General features: G+C 45.5%; 1 protein-coding gene across 5 annotated transcripts in view; it reads left to right on the top strand.

Moving 5' to 3' along the window:
- The window catches only part of PDZD2 (PDZ domain containing 2), a 214,755-nt gene that overhangs the window by 180,884 nt on the left and 13,202 nt on the right, over positions 1 to 20,669 (top strand). For 4 of the 5 annotated variants that reach the window (XM_074569809.1, XM_074569807.1, XM_074569810.1 and 1 more), the window contains 11 exons: positions 965 to 1,038; positions 1,202 to 1,427; positions 2,499 to 2,616; positions 4,836 to 4,968; positions 7,833 to 7,914; positions 8,899 to 9,002; positions 9,767 to 9,935; positions 11,080 to 11,870; positions 13,002 to 13,146; positions 15,694 to 19,306; positions 19,941 to 20,058. In XM_074569809.1, coding sequence (XP_074425910.1) covers positions 965 to 1,038; positions 1,202 to 1,427; positions 2,499 to 2,616; positions 4,836 to 4,968; positions 7,833 to 7,914; positions 8,899 to 9,002; positions 9,767 to 9,935; positions 11,080 to 11,870; positions 13,002 to 13,146; positions 15,694 to 19,306; positions 19,941 to 20,058 — 5,573 coding nt within the window. The remainder of the gene's footprint in view (positions 1 to 964; positions 1,039 to 1,201; positions 1,428 to 2,498; positions 2,617 to 4,835; positions 4,969 to 7,832; positions 7,915 to 8,898; positions 9,003 to 9,766; positions 9,936 to 11,079; positions 11,871 to 13,001; positions 13,147 to 15,693; positions 19,307 to 19,940; positions 20,059 to 20,669) is intronic. The other variant, XM_074569808.1, reaches the window with a different exon arrangement.

Here is a 20,669-nt window from a genome sequence, read left to right as displayed (position 1 = left end):
CTCCTGTGTTACTTCTCTCCTTCTCATATCGTCATTCCCCTCGTTACATCTCATCACACTTGTTGTATTTGAGGCTGCTGTCGGTGCCAACTCTCACACTTGCTGCCAGAGGGAAGCTCATGTCCCTGCAGCATAGGTTGTGCACTCGCCGTGGGAAGCCAATAAGTGGCATCTGTCCCATAAACCCAGCAAGCCTTTGCAGGCTATTCAGAGCTCACATACTCTTTTTTTTTCAACTGGGACAAGGAAAGTAGCAGAGGGGTAGACTTGGCTGATGGCGTCACCGCATCTAATTTTGCACAGATGCAAGTAAAATTGCAAAAAGGGGATCAGGATCCTGCTCGCTTTGCCCTCCTTTTAATAAAATGAAGGTAGATCAAGACAGCTGGGTGTAAGTAGTAAGACCCAAAGTCTGGAAGCAGGTAGAAATGTGATGGAAGATGTTCTTTGGGGTGAGAAGGGCATTTGCTATCACACGTTTGCAGTGTGTGGGCTACTCGCTTCTGCGTCCACAGGCATTTAGTAAGAGGACATGTTTGCTTTCTGCAGCAAGGCCAGTTTTCTCTGAACAGGCTTTGGAGTGATCTGCTGTGGTGTTTCAGTTAGATTCATGTTTCTCCTGTTGATACAAAAAAGGGATTTTTGTAGTCCCTTTGGATTTCATGTTATGAGCATTTATTTTCAGACTTCAGTTAAAATCTGCGGTGTTTTCAGCTTGTTTGTTAGTATGAGAATGCCAAGCTAAGGATCTCTGCTGAAGAACAGCCTTTACTCTGCTAATTCATCACTATTAACTTGCAAAGGCATTAGGAAAAGTTAAAATAAACTGTGAGCCGTAAAAGGCTTTTTACCGAGCAGTTAATTGGAATACTTATAGTAGTGGGTCGCCTTATGTACAGGAAGGGATTTTTACATCTCTGTAGCCTGTATATTGCTGACTTCATTTTTTGTGTCTAATTACCAGGGGATGAAATCCTAGAAGTTAATGGAGAGTCTCTACAAGGGCTGACCCATCAGGAGGCCATTCAAAGGTTTAAGGTAACATAGGTGTACTACAGGAGATTCATGCTTCTCTTCGTTCAGTGCCGTTTAGCATCCGGGCCTTTATATTCTTCTGCTGCCATAGATTACTGTATGCAGGTTTACTGGCAAATGTTGGCGTATCGCATCACCTTACTGGGCTTCTCTGATGTTTCTCCAGCAACTCAAGAAAGGAGTGGTGACGCTGACGGTGCGGACGCGGCTGCGCAGCCCCAGCCTCACGCCCTGCGCGACTCCCACCTTGCTGAGCCGCTCCAGCTCCCCCAGCTCCAGCGCCAGCGGTGGCACGCCGGTCCCCGGACCTGATGAGGCGGACGGTTCCTCCTCCAGCCGCAAAGGACCTGGCCCGAAGGACAGGATTGTCATGGATGTGACGCTCAATAAAGGTGAGGGTCCATTGAAATGGGCTTGGAGAATGAATCCATGCTTTCTAGGGGAGTTTTTGGAAATAGGATAGAGGCTCTAGTATCCAGGGCACCTACCCATGTCCATCTGATCGTGAACCACAGGATGGATGGGAAAAACATTCTCTAACGCAAAAACCTTTGAAGAATTCCCCCTTCCACATTTTTCTGCTCCAGAGCCAGGAGACTTTTACAGGGAGCAGTCAGTATCCGTGCTGCTGGAAGAAGGGAGGCTGTGAGATACCAGGCAAAATGTGAATCAACCTCTTGGCAGCCCAGGTGGCCATGCCCTTCTTGTAAAGGGCAGCGCTGAGGAAGGCAAAACCACTCAGAGTGCTCAAAATTCCTCAGGTGAGCTGTTTGAACTCCTTCCTGAGGGTTGCTGTCATTATCAATAATTGCACAAGCTAAACTTAGAGCATATGCTATGTGGAGTGGGACAAAACACCTATTTTAAAGGCTTTAAATATGCTGATTTTAAAGGTTGACTTAAAAATTAGGAGTGAGAAGGTGAGATGTCCAGCAATTCCTATTTCAGGAGTGCCGTTATCTAAGGATAGCAGAGGTCGAAGTGGACAGAGGTAATCACTGAAGCAGAGGCAACGCCTCACCTTTCTTCATTCCTCTTTGCTGAGGGATGCCATGCAGATATTTAACAAAAGAGAGCAGCACAGCTGACAGCATCTTCTGTGCTCACAATTTCAAGTGACATCTTTATTGGATTGCTGCCCCCTCTGCTTTGTGCTTCAGACTGTGTCAGACCTTGTGCGACATTTCCAGGCGGTTCCCATGCCACACAGAAAATTGACTGGGAGTGGAGCTAGTCCTCTCTGCTGGTGGATCTCAGAGAACAGTCAGGATCAGATATTTTCAATCCTGATTTCCACTGTTGGTCTTGGCTTCCTGACTGACTGCACCTAAGGCCAGCCTTGAAACAATACAGGAGTCTTGGTCTCAGATGGGATGTGGGAACACAAACACTTTGTGTGTCCTTTGCGATTACAATCTACGCAGAATAACAGCACTTTTCTTTGTACTTTTTGTTTTTGACAGAGCCAGGGGTTGGGCTTGGCATTGGTGCCTGTTGTCTCACGCTGGAAAACAGTTCTCCGGGGATATACATTCACAGCCTGGCCCCAGGATCAGTGGCTAAAATGGATGGCAGATTAAGGTTAGTTAAAGTAGAAACATGCTGGAGTGGTTTTACAATAAAATTGATTCAGACTTTGTTTTCACCAGTTGGTTGGTGTAGCAGGGAGGGGATTTATAGTTAAGCATTCACAAAAAAGAAAACACTTAAATAAAGACATTCCAAAGCGGTATTAAATACCCAGGAAACATTATTCTCTGTGCTGGAAGCAGCACGATGATTAAGGTTTGGGGTTGTTTTTTTTTTAATTCTCTATACAGAAAACTGAGCCTAATAGCACCCTTTGAGAAAGGGGAGCAGGAAGAAGTGCAGCCTCCTATGTTTTTATCAGAGCTGGAGCCAGAGACCCCAGATTGGGAGGAAATTTGCAGAGCTCTGCTAAAAGCTCGGTCACCTGAAACTCTTTTAAAAAGAGGTGGGGGAGATGTTCTTGCAAGCTGACTGTGCCCATGGCTGCAGCAGCGCTTTTCTGCCCGTACTGTCTGTCTGCCAGGATTGCTGCAGGCTGACCTGCCCATCTCATTTACTCTGTCGTGGAGTTCGGATGTCGTTAAGGAACCATAAGAGAGAGAAGCAATCATTCCTAGGGTTCCCTTGTGCTTTACCTTGGTTTAAGTGACAGAAAGTGATTTGCTGGTCCTCCTCTCCTGGAGGCCTTGTTTTTAAAAACCATTGGAGGAAATCTTCCACCTTCCTGCCTTCCTGCGTCAATGCCGGAGGGTGCTGGGAGCATCGCTTGGGAGGGGAGGCTGCACTGAAGACCCACGGGGACTGCGTGATTCGCAGCGAGCGTGTGGCATGAGCACTGGTGCAGGGAGGCTGAGCAAACACCGTGCTTTCGCATGGGTAGAGAGCGCCTTCTGTTTCCTTGCTCACCAGGAAAACTGTGATTGAGCAATTTGATTCTTTGGAATAAGGGAAGAAGATAATTTTATGGTGGCATCTCTGCCAAAAGCCTTGAAAGTTCCTACCAAGTAGAAATGTCTATAGGAGACAGTATTTAATGCGAACTTGCTTTCTTGTAAGCCTCTTTGGAAAATATTGCAGCGCTGGTCGTGTCTGTGTATAACAGCTGTATCGTTTATTAGGTTTAAGTGATTGATTATATCCAGGCATGCTTCCCAGATTTCTAGCTTGCTTCTTTGAGACATTGCTTCTGTTGTCCCATCAGTGGTTTATGGCTCCGTAAGCCAAAACTTGCAGGATGGTTTTGATTTTTGGAAAGCTTTGTTAGTCAAATACTGGCTCTGCAATACCAGAAGGGGTTTGAATACAGCTCCTCCATATCTGAGCTCCCCCCCTCAATCATGTGCCTGTGACCCTATTTCTGTAGTTTCTAATAGCTGGATAAATCTCAAAGATGGGCAGGGCAGCGGCATGATCACACACGGATGGGTCACCCTTTGCTTTCAGGAGCCTGTGCCACAGGTGCAGGTTCCTGAAGGCTGCGACATGCAGTTGCCACTTTGCCTTCATTGTGTGGACTCACAGTGCAAACCCATTTCCATTGTCACAAGTAGCCCAACATAAATCAGCAGTAGTAGATCGTTTGAGCATGTCTGTTGGAAGCAAATGCCTTAGTAATTATGGAGAAGGCTTTAATGATATCCCTAGTTGATGATCTTTTCTTTTGAATACTTTCAGATGTCTGAGCACCATGAGCAAGAGTTAAGAAATAGAGAAAGCAAAACTAAACAATGTATGCTTTCCTCTCAGAAGAGTGGTGATTTTTTTTTCTTTTTTCTTTTTAATGGGTTCTATATGTTAATTTGAAGCAAATACAGGCTTATCATGCTCAGTTTTTTCCTGGAGACATTTCATAAACTCGTATCTAAATCATGAGTTTCTTATCAGTGTTTGTGTTAAGTAATTCAATATGATGGGAAGGAACAGCCCATCTGAATCTAATTTTTCCTCTTCTGTGCTCAACAAGTATCTGAATGCAGAACTGGAATTGAAGTTTGCTTTCACCCCATTCCAAATGCAGCCAATTTTATCTCTTGATTCAATAGAGTTTGTAGCACTGACGGTAAGTGCAGAGGGGATCTCTGGACCTCCCTCCTGAAGACAGCAGGACTTAAAGCATTCACGTCACTGGGATCAAGGGCAAGACTGGCTTCTTTGCGAGTCAGGTCTTTTCCAGACACTTGCATCTTTGAAAAAAGCTTGGCCATCAGTTGAAAGCACGAATGTTTCTGTAAAAGGCGGTTGTGATTAAGCGTCTCTGTGTCTCTCTGCAGTCGGGGTGACCAGATCCTGGAGGCAGATTCGGTGAGTCTGCGTCATGCGGCTTTGAGTGAAGCCTATGCCATCCTGAGCGAATGTGGTCCAGGTCCCGTCAGCCTTATCATTAGTCGGCATCCTAACCCAAAGGTGAGGAGAAAACGTGTTAGTGTGTCTGGGGTGTTTTCAGCCGGCACTGTAATTTGAGTCTCGCTGTTGGGAAAGCAGCAGATGAAGAATATTGGATTTTTCTCTCTATGGCATGTGTTGTGCAAGAAATCAGGAATTGTAATGATGCCTTCCAGTTTTGTAAGTTGTAGCAATGCTGGACTGTCCCTGCTGCTTTTCACTTAGTCACCCACTGATCAAATGCAATTTTCCTGGAACTACTTGAGTGAAGTGTTCCCGTCTTTCTTGGTACTTGGACCAAGTGGCAACACAAATACAGCACAAGTCCTCTTCCTCCTTAAAGTTATTTTGCAGTTAGTTTGTCTTTGAGTAGCATGTAATTTAGGGCCAGGAACATAAATATCAACAGATTGAACTGATCAACTATAATAAAGTAGTAGGAATACTGTTTTTAAAAAAGTAAAATCTGTCCAAAGATGAAAGGTTTCTGTCAGGAACTAAAATGTGAGAATCTGGAATGTACTGCTACTGTGAAATCTCTTCAAGGGCAATTTGGAAATAAGGCTGCATTTACAAAGTGAGTATTTTCAATCAATTTTTAAAAATTGGTGATAGAAGATAAAAGCCTTTTAACCAAGCTATAGGGAATAACAACTTCTTTTATTTCACTATTTCAAAGAATTTCATGAGTGTACAAAACCTTCCTGTTTAAACAGGAATGAAGCTGTAAAAATATTTGCATTAGTGGGTCCAGAGAGCTCTGACTTTTGAACTCGTAACTACAAATGGAGGCCTTAATAAATCCATATCTAGGAGAACTCAGGTTTCTTATTTTATAATTAATTGCGTATTTTCTGCTAAATCAAATATACAAACAATAAGCAAATAGGGGTCTACTGCCCAGAGTTTATTATCATTGCTGCAAGGCCTTGTGCTGCTAAAAAGAAAGAAGCTGTGGTTCTGTTAGTCAAAGGTAAGCATGGAGAGGGTAAGGGTTGGGCTTATAGCCTAAGATAACAGCATTTCTAGGGAGTCTGTGTGCTGTGCTGAACCAGCATGATGGTTCCATTTGATTGCATTATTAAGGCATATAGACTTTTTGGAGAGTCTGTAAGTAGCATGAAATAAAAACTCCATGGAGTAGAGCCTGCCCTCTCTCCCCCGTCCTTCAGCTTGCTGTGCCGGTGGCTTGAAAGCCGATGAATGACCTAACCAAGTATCTGCTGAGAAGATGAACAGAGTTAAGCTAATTGCTTGCTATTTCTCGGTAACAGAGGGAAACTATTAAGTGGCTCCTATTACACTTTTCCATAAGTGATATTTAAAATGACAACAAATCCTTTGCCAAGAAATTCTAGGAAAAGCTAAAAGTTGAGCTGGAGAGACCCTAAAGCATTTCCCCCCCGCCCCGGCAGTATTGAATCCACAGTCCCTCATAGTTGGATCTCTGAAGAGTGCCCATATGGGGACCCATATTTACCATTATGTCACTTTTACCCTTTTTCTGATGGCACTGGGGGATCTACAGAAGTGTGTGGGGGGTGTATTTTATTTTAATTTATTTTATTTGCTCTTAATAGTACCCCAGTCTGCAGATTGTAGTTAGCAATTAGCTTGTCCCTCTCCAGTTTGATCCGCCTGAGGCGTAGAGGATGCTAAAACCCAAAATTGGCAGAGCTTGCAGAAGTGGGGATTTTTGGTTAGCTTTAAACAAATACTGCAGTCTGCCCAACACCTAGTTTTACTCTTGGGACATCTTGTACCCAAAGGTTTGTGTAGAGCTCCTGGAGCGTGCTCCCTGGGCTTGGTCTGTATCCTGTAGGAACTCCCTGTGCCCCAGGAGCCCAGAGGCGTTTGGTTTGCTGTAGGGTCATGCCACAGGCTGAAAACGGAGATGTATTTCTACAAAGACTCATGTTGTTTTGGACATTTTTATACTTAGTGTCTCGTTTTATGACACAAAAGGTCCATAGTACATTTTGTTGCTGAATATGTTCACTTCGGTGTCTTCATGTACTTCCAAGAGAAATACCACAAAATTTTCTTTCTTCTTGTTATTCTGAGTGAATGTGGCGTTTAAACTATGTTTAAACTGCTGAGTTTGCTTAGGAATCTTTCAAATCTTCATGGTTCAGAAAGATTCAAGTTTCTAGTCTCTATTTATGTTGAATTTTAATTCATGTAAAGCAATGTGTATAGAAATTATTTTCGACAGAATTAACTTGCTTTCTGTTTTTAAATATATACTCCTGCAGACTAGTTGTTCCTGTTATAAAATTATATGGAGTTTTCCAGTAATAAGAATTAAGTGCATGGCAGTAATTCAGGACAAAATTAGCAAATATGGTAAACCAGTATTTATTCTTTAACCAGAGAAACATTAATTACCAATTACTCACTTAGGTTTTCTTTTTAAAAGCAAGAAATTAAAATTAAAAAGACAGCTAGTATCTTGGGAAGTCTGTATTCTTCCGGTAGGTTAAGTGTAGAATATCTTCTGATATATGCTTGTACAAAGCAGTCTTTGTCCATTTTAAGGTAATATTTTCTCAATAAATCAATGTACAGCACTTAATTGAGTTAAAATTGTGGTGTAATGGCTTAATTTGATTTCTTTAAGTCTGGGGCTGTTTTATTTGTTTGCGTAAAGTGGCCCTTGGATATGGTCTTCATGAAGTCAGCAGGCTTCTGCCTCATGGTTTCTGCAGCAGAGTGGCATGGAGGGAATCTGAACGTCTTAGGAGATCTCAACTAGGTCTTCTTTACTGCATCTTTAAAAATAGTAGCATATCTGAAATTAATCATGTACTTGTAGTGATAAGTGGTCGGATGTTCATCTTCACTTTATCTACCCATTTTGACCTCTGTGTTTCATTTGACTTTAGGTTTCTGAGCAGGAGATGGATGAAGCAATAGCTCGTACTACCCACCGAGAGAGCAAGGATGCCAGCTCCTCTCATGTCACAGGTAGCAGCATGTTCTCTGCTAAAATGTGTCCTTTTCCAGATGGAGGAAGGTTTAAGGACGTGCTCTTGGGTTCCCCAACATCAATATTTTGAGGGCCTTCAAAACAGCAGAGCAGTTCAGGGTGTATAATCACTGTGTCCACTGCAGAAATTTTAGCAAAAACATCCAGTTCAGATGGATCAACTCTATAGCTCATGTTACTTGCTGTGGGTTTCACTGGGCTGCCATGATCTGAAGGTAGGGTTGCCAAGAGGTGGTTGCTCTATCTGCTCTTCAAGGTGAATGGGAATCACAATGGCCTGGTTGGGAAAGGACAGAAGGAATGAGCTCCTTCTATATACCCTTATCCATGTAGGTGGCCAAAAGAAAAAAAAAACAAAGAGAGTATTGTTGTGTCCATTTGAAACAGTCCAGGTATTGCATACTGGACTATATGTTTTAACTCTGTTTTAATCTTTGGGGTCACGTCAAAACATGTGTTCTGGCATTTGTCTGATGTTTTTGAACTCCAGATTTAGCACTTCGTAAAATCTTGCAGATGAAAGCAAACTCTTGGCAATGGCAGGGTGGCTAGTAAGGTGATTTTTAGACAGATATGTTAGATTTGTAATTATTCTCTTTACATCAGTGTCAGCTAAGACCTTTTCTGAAGTAGACCTTGCCAGTGGCTGCTAATTTGTCTTTTGAGGTTGCACCTAGTTTAGCAGCATGCTTCAGGGGGTGAGGAGGACCATCTCCTGCTCATCTCTTGTTCATAGCTCTGTTCTGGGCCTTGCTGGCGTAACGTGTGTCTGTGATCATGTTTCACCTGATCTGAGGGAGAGCTTGTGAAATGTTAAATAAATCTCACTTCAGGAAAGCAAGTCAGATAATAAATAAGTGAGATGAAATGCAGCTCCCAGCTCAGAAGGTGAACGAGCAGCTTGTTTGGATATATGGACCACAACTTTAATTTTTGGCACCTAACTAAGCTGTGCTTAACAGGAGCTGTACAAAAGAGCCCATCTCCTAATGTGAAGGCCAAACAAGGAGAGACCTCATCTCCCCTCAGCTGGACTATGAAACGCTTCCTGGAGCCAGCAAGCCGGGTAAAAAGATTAAATGCAATAAAAACAGCATCTGCTTCAAATTCAACTTCTACTGAAGCTCTTACTTGATCAGGGAGTTCAAAACTAAACCTCTGTGTTCCTTCCCTGTCACATGGGCTCCATAAAAGGAGTTGTTTCTTACGTTACATATTTAAATCGTGACAGCAGCAAGTTCCTTTTTGTCTGTGTGGCTGTAGCCTTTGGGAGCGATGCGCAGAGCATGGCAGAGAAAGCTGCGGACTCCCACCACCTGCCACCTCGAAGGCACCCTTGCTCTGTGGGACACAGGGATGAAGTTAGCAGGAGAGACCTGAGCCTGTGGGCAGAAGGCTGAGCGCTCGGTCTCTCTATGTAGCTTTTGCAGTGAAAAAGTCTCTGTTTTTCCTGGGAAAGCCAAAGAAGCCATACAAACTGTGTCCAGCGGTACAAACCCTTCCCTTCTCTCAGTACAGAAGGTGTATAAAGGGAATTACACGAGTGAATGGTTTCATCCCTTGTTTCTGCATTGAACCACATCTGCAAAGGAGTGGGATTTGGAATCCTTTTATATTTATTATACGGGCTAAAAATGTACTGATATGCAGCATTTCAGCCATCCCAGTTTGACAGATTGTTTTTCAATATACTGACAAGTCTTCTGTTTTAAAAGTTGGCTTTAAACATCCTTTATTGCTCCGGCAGTGTGAGTGGAGTTTGTGGTGCTTGCATGCAGACAGGGGTTTAATCATCGATGACGGCCGGTCACAAGGCTCACTTCTTTTCAGCAGGGATCCGTCAGCTCCGAGGCAGAGCTTTCCCAGTACTTCTCGCATGACGGCACAAGCCAGCTCCTGTTTGCTGATGCTGTAACCGGTTCCTGTGATGAAGAGCAGCTCCGTCAGAAGAACAGAAGCAGTTTGCTGGATGATGGCTCTCTTCTTCCTGGCAACCTGAGTAAGTGACGGAAATGTGTCTGGTCATTTGGCTAATGAGGGGAGAATCGCTGAGCGCTGGTTTGCTTTACAGGAGAGCTATGGTGATTCCTGTGCTGGTAAGAGACGCCGGGCAGCATAGTGCAAGCCGGTGCTGATTATATGAAATTCTGGAAAATGGAAGAGGTTTACAACAATGCACATAAATGCCCATTTCCATGGTATTTTGCCCAAATTGCTGCTCTGATTAAGTGAAATTGACTTTATTGCATTGGTTTGGCCGAAACTAGATTGACAGCACTGCAGGTTGGTGGATTTTTTTCAAATGTATGATCATCATCTGGTTGATTACATTTAAGTGAAAATGTTCATAGCTATCTCAAATACACAATTTCAAAATGTCACATATAGCAGTGTAGAAAGAATCAAATGTTCAATTTGACATCGTATTTTGCATATGTGCCTTTCTCCCCATAGTAGTTGATTGAAAGAATCTTAGATTTCCTTTCTGACATGCACCTGATCTCAAATTCAAAGGATATTACATTTTTTCTTTCTTTCCTATGCTTCTCAAGTAATGTCTTTGTCTACAGCATATTTTCCTCTGGAAATTCATTATTTAATGCTTAAAAGCATTTTTACATTTTAAAATACCCACAAAAGAAAGCAAACCAAAAAACAAAAATGCAGTTCTGTGGAAAGGTTTCTAGGGTTTACTGGTCTTTAGTTTGAAACTCATTGTCGTATTACTATGTCTTTGTTCAGGAAAGCATTTTTCACTCTCGGTAAATTGATGCAGACAGTCCTGAGCATAGATTTAAGCAAAATATGAAAGAAACTCTGTTGTTTAAAGTAAAATACACATGTGAATTTGCATCCCTTTCTTCTTTGGGTCATAGTCATACTTCAGAAATAAACTGAAAATAGAACCAGATGTGCCATGAGCTGATTTCAGGAATTACCCGTAATTTGTAGAGCTATCTGCTGTCCTGCCTGCTGTTTACTGTAGTTAGAGGGAGGACATGAAAAACCCGCTTTTGCTTTGTGAGGAGAGGTTAAGCTTCCCCTGCAAACAGAGCCACGTGAACTCTGCTGCAGTCAGATAAATGGTATTAAAAGTCATCTATAAATGCGATTAAAGTATAACTTTTTTTCTTTTTTCCTAGCTGCTAGAGAAGCAGGAGTGGCAAAAGCAAATGGTCTGGCTTCTCCAACTAGTGGGAGATCGTCTGGCCTGCACAACAAGCACGTGGAGTCTGTCCGACCTGGCATCCTCAGTGACAGCCCCAAATCTGCCCGCAGCCCCTTTCATCGACAGAGGAGGGTTGTTTTCTATGATGGTGATGTTAGTGATGATGACGAAAGTTCCCACTTGCAAAGAAGCCAGAGGGCCAAGAGCCAGGAGGACGCTGGCATTGTCATTAGAACCTCATCTGCAGAAATCGATGATGAAAGCCAGGACAGCGAGTCACCTAGATATAGTGGCACAGAGACATCTTCCCCTGTCTTCAGCAACTCCGTGGAGTCTGCAGACAGCACGCTGGAGCAAATTGACTCTCCTTTCTTCCCCATCATAGCGTTCGATTACTCAAGTATGCCTGAAGTTCGTCTTGGTAGCCTGAGTTTGAAGGAGCTCCGTGAAGCACAACTTGAATCTAAGAGATCTCCAAAACTTGAGCACAGAGCAGTCACAAGAGTGAAAAGCATGATGAGCACTGAGTGCCGAAGCCTTCAGAGGCACAGGATGGAGGAGCATGGCTCTTACAACAAGCCTGTTGCGAGGATGCTCCCTCACAGCAAGAAGTGTGAAGCACCGGACGGGGCCGGGCAGGGACAGGGTGAAGTAGTCACTCTGGTTCGCAATGAGCACGAGTCATTCGGCCTGGATTTGGAAATCCAGGCCATGCCCTTAAAGGTTGTTGTCACAGGGCTGCGGCCAGGTGGACCAGCAGAAATGGTAATTTTTTAATGTTTAATTGTTGTGATTTGCTTTCACTTTGCAGGGATGATTATTATTAAGCAGGTGATCTGTTGAGAGTAAGTGTAAGGGAGATGTTAGTGTCTGATGGGCAAAATGTCTCGTCCCATATTGTTCTGAAGCTGCTGTTAAATGAAATGTTTCTGGTTCAGAAGTGCAGCCTTGGCTGATTCAAAACCAAGAAAGTCAAGAGGCAGATCTACTGAGGTGGACTCATCCCCACTCGCAGTCAGTTTTGAGAGAATACTATTTTTTGTTTCCTTTCTTTTTACCAGAGGCAAAGACAAAATAAGTAAATCCTATTATTTTTTTATGCACATATTCCTGCGTTATACAAATCTGGTACCACGAGACCTTAGGTGCTGGCCAGGTTTGCCAAGCGCCATGGAAGTACCAGTAACATACTGCTCTTCTGCACCTCATATGTGCACACATTAGTGTGGGTACTTGCTTCATGCTGGATGTGGAATTGCTGACCTAGATGCAAAAGTGCAGAAAGAGGAAGGAGGATACTCTGGTGTACAAAGCTGGATGTAGCATTTTTGATCTAGTTAGCGGCCAACAGGGTGAGAGGATATGTCGTAGCAGTTTGAATTGGGCTGTGAGAGCTGGGGATTTGCGTTCCGTTCCTGCCTTTTTCTCTGACTTACTGTGCAGTGTTTAGAAACATACTTAGGCTTTTACCTTAAGAGCTCTGTCCCTGTGGAATTTAGTTGTTTAGGAGAGTCCAGTTGGCCCGATGGGAGGTTGTGACCAGCAATATAATCCGTACATGAAATGCAAAAATGATAGACAATGTTCCAGTCCTGAAGAAACTAGGACTGACCCATCTCTATTCATTTGAATGAAGAATGCTATGTCCTCCATCCTGATACTGATCTCTCAGAGAACCCAGCAGCTCTTTTGACCTTCCTGTTTCAGAATGATCATTAATTCCTCTCCTGGCAAAAGCACAGTCTGCTCTTTATTTACGTGTTGGCAAACTGACAGCAGTGATACCTGTGCTTTGCAGTGATGTGAAATAGGGAATGTTGCTCCCTGCAATCTTTGCCCTTGTGGCAGGGCTTCTGAGGTGTATTTATAATTTCCTTGAATCTGTCATTGCATCAGGGATCAATGGGCAAGATGGCTGTAGGAGATGAGATTACCACCATCAACAGTATCCCAGTCAGTAAGATGACGTACGAGGAAATCTGCTTGCTTATGCAGTGTCTTCCCACATCCGTAACCCTGGAGATCCAGAAAGCAGCATCAGGTGAGAGAGTAGTTTTGCTTTTGTCCCATTTATTCTAAGTACCAGTGAAGAAAATTCCCTTAGATCAGCTGGGTCTGACCTTCTGCTGCTCCAGCTTCCGACATCGATTCAGAGCAAAAACAGGGGGTACGTTGTGTCTGCATTGGTGAGCCAGGCAAAGCACTTCATCACCAAACCGGGCTTTGGGGTCCGCCCTGTCACCACGATGAGGGGAGCAAACCTGCTCCTGTGTGAAGCATTCAAAGCGCCCACTTATCATATGTCCCTCCTGCCAGCATTTGCAGCGGTCTGAGTCATTTCATGCAGACCTGGAGCTAACTCATCAGTGACCTTGTCCTGACAGCTCGTTTTACTGCTCTGCCTATGTTAACCCTTTCTAATAACATCTGTCTCTCTTAAATCTGAAGTTTAAGTAATGTTTTTATAAATGGACAATAAGTTAATAAAAGCCTTTTTCCTTCCTCCCTCCCCTCCTCCCCTCCTTCCTCCCCTCCTTCCTCCCCTCCTCCCCTCCTTCCTCCCCTCCTCCCCTCCTTCCTCCCCTCCTTCCTTCCTCCCTTCCTCCCTCCCTTCCTCCCTCCCTCCCTCCCTCCCTTCCTTCCTTCCTTCCTTCCTTCCTTCCTTCCTTCCTTCCTTCCTTCCTTCCTTCCTTCCTTCCTTCCTTCCTTCCTTCCTTCCTTCCTTCCTTCCTTCCTTCCTTCCTTCCTCCCTTCCTCCCTTCCTCCCTTCCTCCCTTCCTTCCTCCCTTCCTTCCTTCCTCCCTTCCTCCCTCCCTCCCTCCCTTCCTCCCTTCCTTCCTCCCTTCCTTCCTCCCTTCCTCCCTCCCTCCCCTCCTTCCTTCCTTCCTTCCTTCCTTCCTTCCTTCCTTCCTTCCTTCCTTCCTTCCTTCCTTCCTTCCTTCCTTCCTTCCTTCCTTCCTTCCTTCCTTCCTTCTCTCTTTCTCTTTCTTTCTCTCTTTCTTTCTCTCTTTCTCTCTTTCCCTTTCGTGTGTCAGAATTCTCTAATGTATAGACAGATGAAACAGAAAACCCAAGAAAACTAGAATCTTATCGAAGTGTTTATTTGCATGTTTCTTATAAAAAGTTTTCTGGTTTGAATTGAAATATTTGATACCTCCTTAGCCTCTGCTCAGGGCTGATTTATGCTGTTACAGCAATATATGCTTCCCCACAGACTGTACAAATTAGGTGGTGTGGAAATGAGTGTTTGAAAAAGAAAAGCATACTTTTCAAATTCAGGAAGAACATAATATTTTGCTTCGTTTTAGGTTATGATCTTCTTCATGTACCTATTAATACCTGGGAGCCTAAAGTGCTTCCAGATGCTTCAGTTCCATTTGTTCTTTAAGTAGTTCCTGGCTTGGCAGAGAGTCCCGTTCTTGTTTCCTTAGGTCTCTGTGGCTTTTGCAAACTAATAGCACTGCGGTAGGGGCACATTGGCACTCCTTTATCAGGCAAGTCTTCTGCTTTCCCCCTCCCCGGCCTGCCCTGCTGGCAGAGAAGAGGGTCTCTTCAGTGTGTGACTCAGCACACTGAAGCAGGGCAGCACTTCAAAACTTAACCTGGCTGCGTCAGATTACTCTCCTGAGGTATCTTCCCCTTTGTTGACCCCAGGAGGAACCTGCATTTCTTAACATGGGTACCTAAGTGATGTGGATAATCCCACAGATTTGTGCGAAGATTAGAAAGATGTGCTGGCACGTTTGAATGAGCAGGAAAGGACGATGACTCTGTGAATACACCCCTCCTTCTCCATGCACTTTCTGGGCCTCACCGGGTAATAACGCCTCTGGAAGGCAGCTTGAATGGGAATGCATGTCCCAGAAGCAGTGTAGAAAGGTGCAAGCAGATGCCTAGGATGAAGTGCTGAAAATTGAAGAGCTGGAGAAATGGGTGAGCTGGAATGTTTTGCAGTGCAGCCGTGACAGGGAGCTCAGTGTGTTGCCCAAGAGTGGGTTAAACATGTATCAGAAGCAAGGAAAGGTCTGTGCCAGAAATCCTGTAAAGCCCATATGCTTAATGCGTGTATAACATCAGCCATGCGTGTCACATTAAACACCTGCAGAAGTGCCGAGAGGATCAGAGTCAAGTTGTTTATGCACAGCTCGTCACTGTGTTATCTGTTCACCTTTGCTCGCTATGCCAGGGCTTTGTGTACTCTCTGCAATCTATTGGAGACATCTTCGATCAAACAAGTAATGAGAAGCTGTACTAATCAGCCTGACTTACTGCACACTGACGCGTAGGTAGTTGTCTGCTTGACTGCTGAAAATTTCAAAGATGAGAATTAAACAGATCATGACTACTTACCTTGGATAAGTGGATTGCTCCCTCCTGTGTGCTACTCAAATGCGCAGGGTTATGATTAATTTGAGTTGTTGTAAACATCATTACAGAAGAGGAGGAGTGCAGAGCAAAAGGAAAACATGTAGTCTGACTACATGGGTGTCTATTTTTGTAATAAAACATGGTGTTTTGTATATCACTTCCTATATCTGACAGGGTTTTGCTTCTTTTCTTCTATTTATTTATTTTTATCATAATGCAGCTGTCAGCAGATTTACAAACCTCATCCTGTCTCCAGGGGTAGACAGTCAAAATCAGGCCGATGTCAACAGCATCCTCACAACTGGGGAAGAACCGAGTGCTGGGAAGCGAGAAGGAGCAGGTTTGCAAAATGCCGCTGGCAGCTGTGCGGTGGAGAGACCAACACTGCCACCTGATGCCACGAGCAAAGACACGCAAAGAGGGACGGCAAAAGGCAGCCGCCCCGAGGACTGCGCTGCCATCCCCATCACTGACATCGATGACTTGCTCAGCCAAATGGGCGCTCCCGAGAGCAGGGCTTCGCGCACCCCGTCGCGAGCGGAAAGCCCCCTCCGAGAAGAGTACACCACCATGTGCTGCTGTGGAACTGATGAAGGCTGTCCCGGTCCTGAGCCACAGCCAGCCAAGGAGGAGCTGCTGGAAAAAACTGTGAATTGTGGAGCTAATGCACAAGGGGTTTTGGGGCTGTCTGTGTTGGACTCCATTAACACAGGCAAACTTTTTACTGTGAATAAAAACTCTTTAAATAACTATTCTAGGAATTTTAGCAGTTTAAATGAGGATGAGTCGCCTGCAGCAAACTCTCCGGAAGGTAAGAGAAGCGACTCATTTCCAAAGTCTATGTATGGAGCTGCGGAGGATTCTCACTCAGACGCAGAGTCTGTCACGGAAACCTTTGATAATGCTAATGAGGTGTTGCTTGGGCCGTGTGCTGCTGCTAACACCCCTGCAGTCTGTACTGTAATGGAGTCGGATGAGGAGCAAATTGAAATTTGTTGCATGAACGATGAGCCGCAAAAGTCCGCACAGGAGCAGCATCTCACATCTGCAACAAGCTCATCCTCTCTGTCCCCGCTGCACCCTTACGATGGCAAAGTTTTGCAAACTGAGGGCTGTGCAATGTGTGGGTCACTGGAGACATGCATCAACAAACTGGGCTTGGAAGATCACAGTGGTCCCACTTCCTGTCCTTCACAGTGTTCAGATGTGTCCTCTGCATCCTTGTGTTCTCCTTCCACAGTTTTCCTGAGAGAAAAAGACGTCCTAAAGAATTCGGTCAGTGTCCCTGAAGTTTACTCTTTCTGTAACAATGGTGCCTTAAGTACTGAAGAACAGATGGGTTTGGGGAACAGTAATGGACATATGAAATGCTGTGAATCCATTGAAGAGGAAGGGTCTCTGCACTGCAAAAAAATAAGCTTTTGCTCTGCTAGAAATGTCAATGGCTTGGAGAACAACTTGCTTGAGAAGGAAGGGCATTGTGATGAGCAGAGATCCAAATCTGGAAGCGAAACAGTGGTTGATGACTGTGATCATGCTGTTAGTTATTGCTTAGTGAAGAAGGAAACCAACAGTTTGTCCAGCTTGTCTAAAACAGAGAGCAGTCACGTGAATGCATCATCATCAAAAGCAATATCACTCAGGTCTCCCTTTCCCACTAGATCTAAAGATCCAAAGGCTAACACAACTTATGACTTGCCAGGGAAAAATGAGAAAATTAACTCTGTGACTTCAGGAAGGACTTCAAATGGAAAAGTCCAAAGCTCAGGCACAAATCACTGCAAAGGAGCTGCAGTACCGCACAGCCCATCCTCACAGAAAAAATCCAGTCAGGAGTCTAAGGGAATGGCACAAAAAAGTATAATGGACACTCTTTTAAATAACCAGAAGGCCAAAGCAGGACCAAAGCTAAAAGGGTTCACCATCAAAAGCAAAGCAAAGACAAATTCAGATTCTTCTGGCATTAATCCTACCAAAGTCAGTGGGGCTGATCAGAAAAGGAATTCTGTTTCTCCACAGCAGTCTCCCAAACTCCTGGCGAAGAAAGCACCGTTTTCCCGTAATTCACCTACAAACCCAGATCCTGGCAAGAGCATTTCAGCAGCCTCAAGGACTCTGAAATCAGAGCTAGAGAATAAACCATCTCTGGTCATTTCTGAAGATTCACATCCACCTCTCCTGAATGGCACTGGCAGCTCAATAGCGAGCAGTGAAATGAAATGTGGCTGTGGAGAGCTAACAGACCTGCAGCAGGCATGGGGAAAGCCAAAAGAAAAGCAAGTTTCCATGCAGCCTGCGGTGTGTCAGGGTAAGGGTGTTAAGGTGGATGATTTCAGAGCCAGAGATGGTCACTCCAAAGTCACTTCATCTCCTCATGGGATACCAAAAGTTGAATACGTGAAAGGGAGGTCTGAGAACCCTGGAACAGGCCTGAACACAATCAAGAGCAACTATAGTGCAGATGACCTTAGGCAATTAGATCTGCAAAACGTAGGGCCATCTGCTGGAAGCTCTTCTTCATTGAGGTCCCACTCAGTTCAACAGGAGCAGCTGGAAGGGCAGGAGATCCAGCGCACTTTCATTGAGGTGAAGCTTTCCTCCTCATCATCCTCTTCCTCATCCTCCTCTGCCTCTTCCTCACCAGCATCGTTTTTGCAGCTGCCATTGCTGGAGAAAACAGAAGAGGCGAATGCAGAAGTGCCTCGGCTGACTGAGGGAATGGGCACCATGCAGTATTTCTCCAAAGCAGATGCCACCGGAGACAGAAATCTTTACGGCTTGTCAAAACCTGTGACAAGGACTTACTCGATGCCAGCCCAGTTATCGGGTCACTTGAGGGAGGACTGCCATGTTATAGAGGTTCATCCCATGCAAAGCCCCCAGGGCCATGCTGCAGAGGAGAAATACCCCCAGGCGGCAACGGGGATGTTAAAGATGGTCCATCTCAACTTGCTGAATGGCCAAAGCGGGAAGGAGCAGGTGTACACCTCCAAAAGTGCCCAGAGGGTCCATGACACGTCTCCCTCAGCCAGCGACACTAGCTGCCCCGCTGCTGATAAGCTGAGGAGCTTCAGGAGGAATTACTACTACTACGAGCTGAACTGGCCACATGAACCTACCTCATCCTTCTCCGTCAAGCAGAGGATCAAATCCTTTGAAAACCTGGCAAATTTCGACCGGCCTATTGTGAAGGCCATCGATATACACTCGGCCGCGAGGTCCCCCCTTGCCAGGAGGTCATGCGGTGGGATGACGGCTGCTGCCGCCAGCCCTGCTGAGACCCCACGGGCCTTGCGGCGCAGCTTGAGCTCCTACGGCAGCAGCCCGAGCCCAGCCAACGCCATGGCCAAGTCTCTGGCCAGTGCAGAGCCCACGCGTATGGCAGAGGGTGGCAAGGGGGAAGGAAAGCCCCAGAGGAGCGAGGATGGCGGCGCTGGGGCAGACCCGGCTGCGTTTCCCCCCTCAGCCTCACAGGCACGCCGCAGCCGGGGCCTGGGGCGGCCACCGCTCTCCCGCTCCCGGCTGCGGGAGCTGAGGGCCCTCAGCATGCCCGACCTGGACAAGCTGTGCGGAGAGGGCTTCTCGGGGCCGCCGCAGCCCGCCTGCTTCAAGACGGAGCTGGAGATCACACCCCGCAGAGCCCTCGGCATGTCATCCCGGAGTGACGCAGCCCCGCCATCCCGCTGCGGCCTCGCTGAGGCGGGCGCCGTGGGGATGGCTGCCGGCAGCCCTCGGGACAGCGGCTCGGGGACACCGGGGTCTGCCTCAGATGACGACGCACCCCATGGCAGCTCTCCGGATGGGGAGCGCTCAGGAAACAGCTGGTCCATCAGGTTGGTGTTGGCTTTGATACCGCCATTTCATTTTGACCCCCACAAGCCTCTCCATTGCCCCAGGTCCACCCCAAAGCCCGTTTCAGCTTTGGCCCCAGCCCTCATTCCCCTCTCGATTTGGGGTGCTGTCCTTCACGCTCTTGTGCTGTCTGGGGGCAGCCGTGCTTCAGTACAGGTTGAAACGCTTTATTCTGGCAGGGCCAGGCTCCTTTTCTGTGTCCCCTCTAGCTGTTTTTTGGTCCAGTTTTTGGCCATGTTACTGCCCAGGAGCCGCCGTGGAGGGGAGGCTGTGCAGGGCTTGCTGCCAGCCCAGCCTGCACTGACAAACGAGCTTGTTGTCCTGCCAGAAGTAGTCCTCAGATGTAGCTGTCTCCTTGTTTTTGTTCATGTCTGTTGCTAAAACCATTGGGAAAGGAGGAGGGGAACAGAACGGGGACTGATCTTGAGGGTTATTCGTAAATTGCCTTCTCTGCCCCTTCCCATTCTCCCAGCATACACTGTTTCTTACCTGCTTTGAAGATTTCTGATGAGCTGGCCCTTCCTCATTTACCCTAATGCAACCTACATTGTGTACCCAAAACGTATCTCTACACAGTTTAGAAATAAAGCTCTTTTATATTTTTGTGCATTTTAGCTTGGATCAGCTGCTTGTCTCAAGCCTGGACCAGCAAAAACTGCAGTCTGTTTTGTCAGCAGTAGTACCAAAATGTGATGTTGCTGCTATGCTCCAAGAAGTCAAAGCACAAGTAAAGGTAAAAAACATAAGATAAAAACTAAATTACTGGCGGTATTTTTAAGGGTTTTCTTAATGGCAGATAAAATCTCTTCCAAACAATGTCAGAGCTCCTCCAGTAGTCCTGTGGTAGGTTACAGTTGATGGTCGTTTTTACTAATGCTGGTTTTTGAATGCCTGCTATAAACCCATAATAAATTTGAATGGCTTTTGTATAATAAAGGGTATTGTTTGTCAAGTGCAAAAGCGGTTTTGAGCCACAATAAATAGACCTATTTTAAGTGGAGAAGTATGCCTCCATTTGAGTCATTGTTACAGCTGAGAAACTTCTGGGTTTGCCAATAACTGCACATCAGAATTTAACTTTCCACCAACCATCTGAGTCAGTCTCACTTTCCCCACCGTGCAGGGGAAGCTCTGCTCCTCCCTGTGCCTGGAAGCACCCGCCTTTTGCTAGAAGCTGCAGTCATGCAAATTGAATTTATTCCGTTTAAGGCTGAACTGGCAGACTGTAACACGAGAAAGCGCCTGCTGGAGAGTTTGTAAGAGACTGCTGTGCCCTTTTTGCTCTCTTCTGTGGAAAGTGGTTATTGCATTTAGCTAACCTGCTTCATTATCTAGGTGTTTAAA

This window comes from Larus michahellis, chromosome Z (genome assembly GCF_964199755.1).
Source record: "Larus michahellis chromosome Z, bLarMic1.1, whole genome shotgun sequence".
Classification (NCBI taxonomy): Eukaryota; Metazoa; Chordata; class Aves; order Charadriiformes; family Laridae; genus Larus; species Larus michahellis.
The sequence above is the reverse complement of the archived record's forward strand: the minus strand, read 5'-3'. Positions and strand labels throughout refer to the sequence as shown.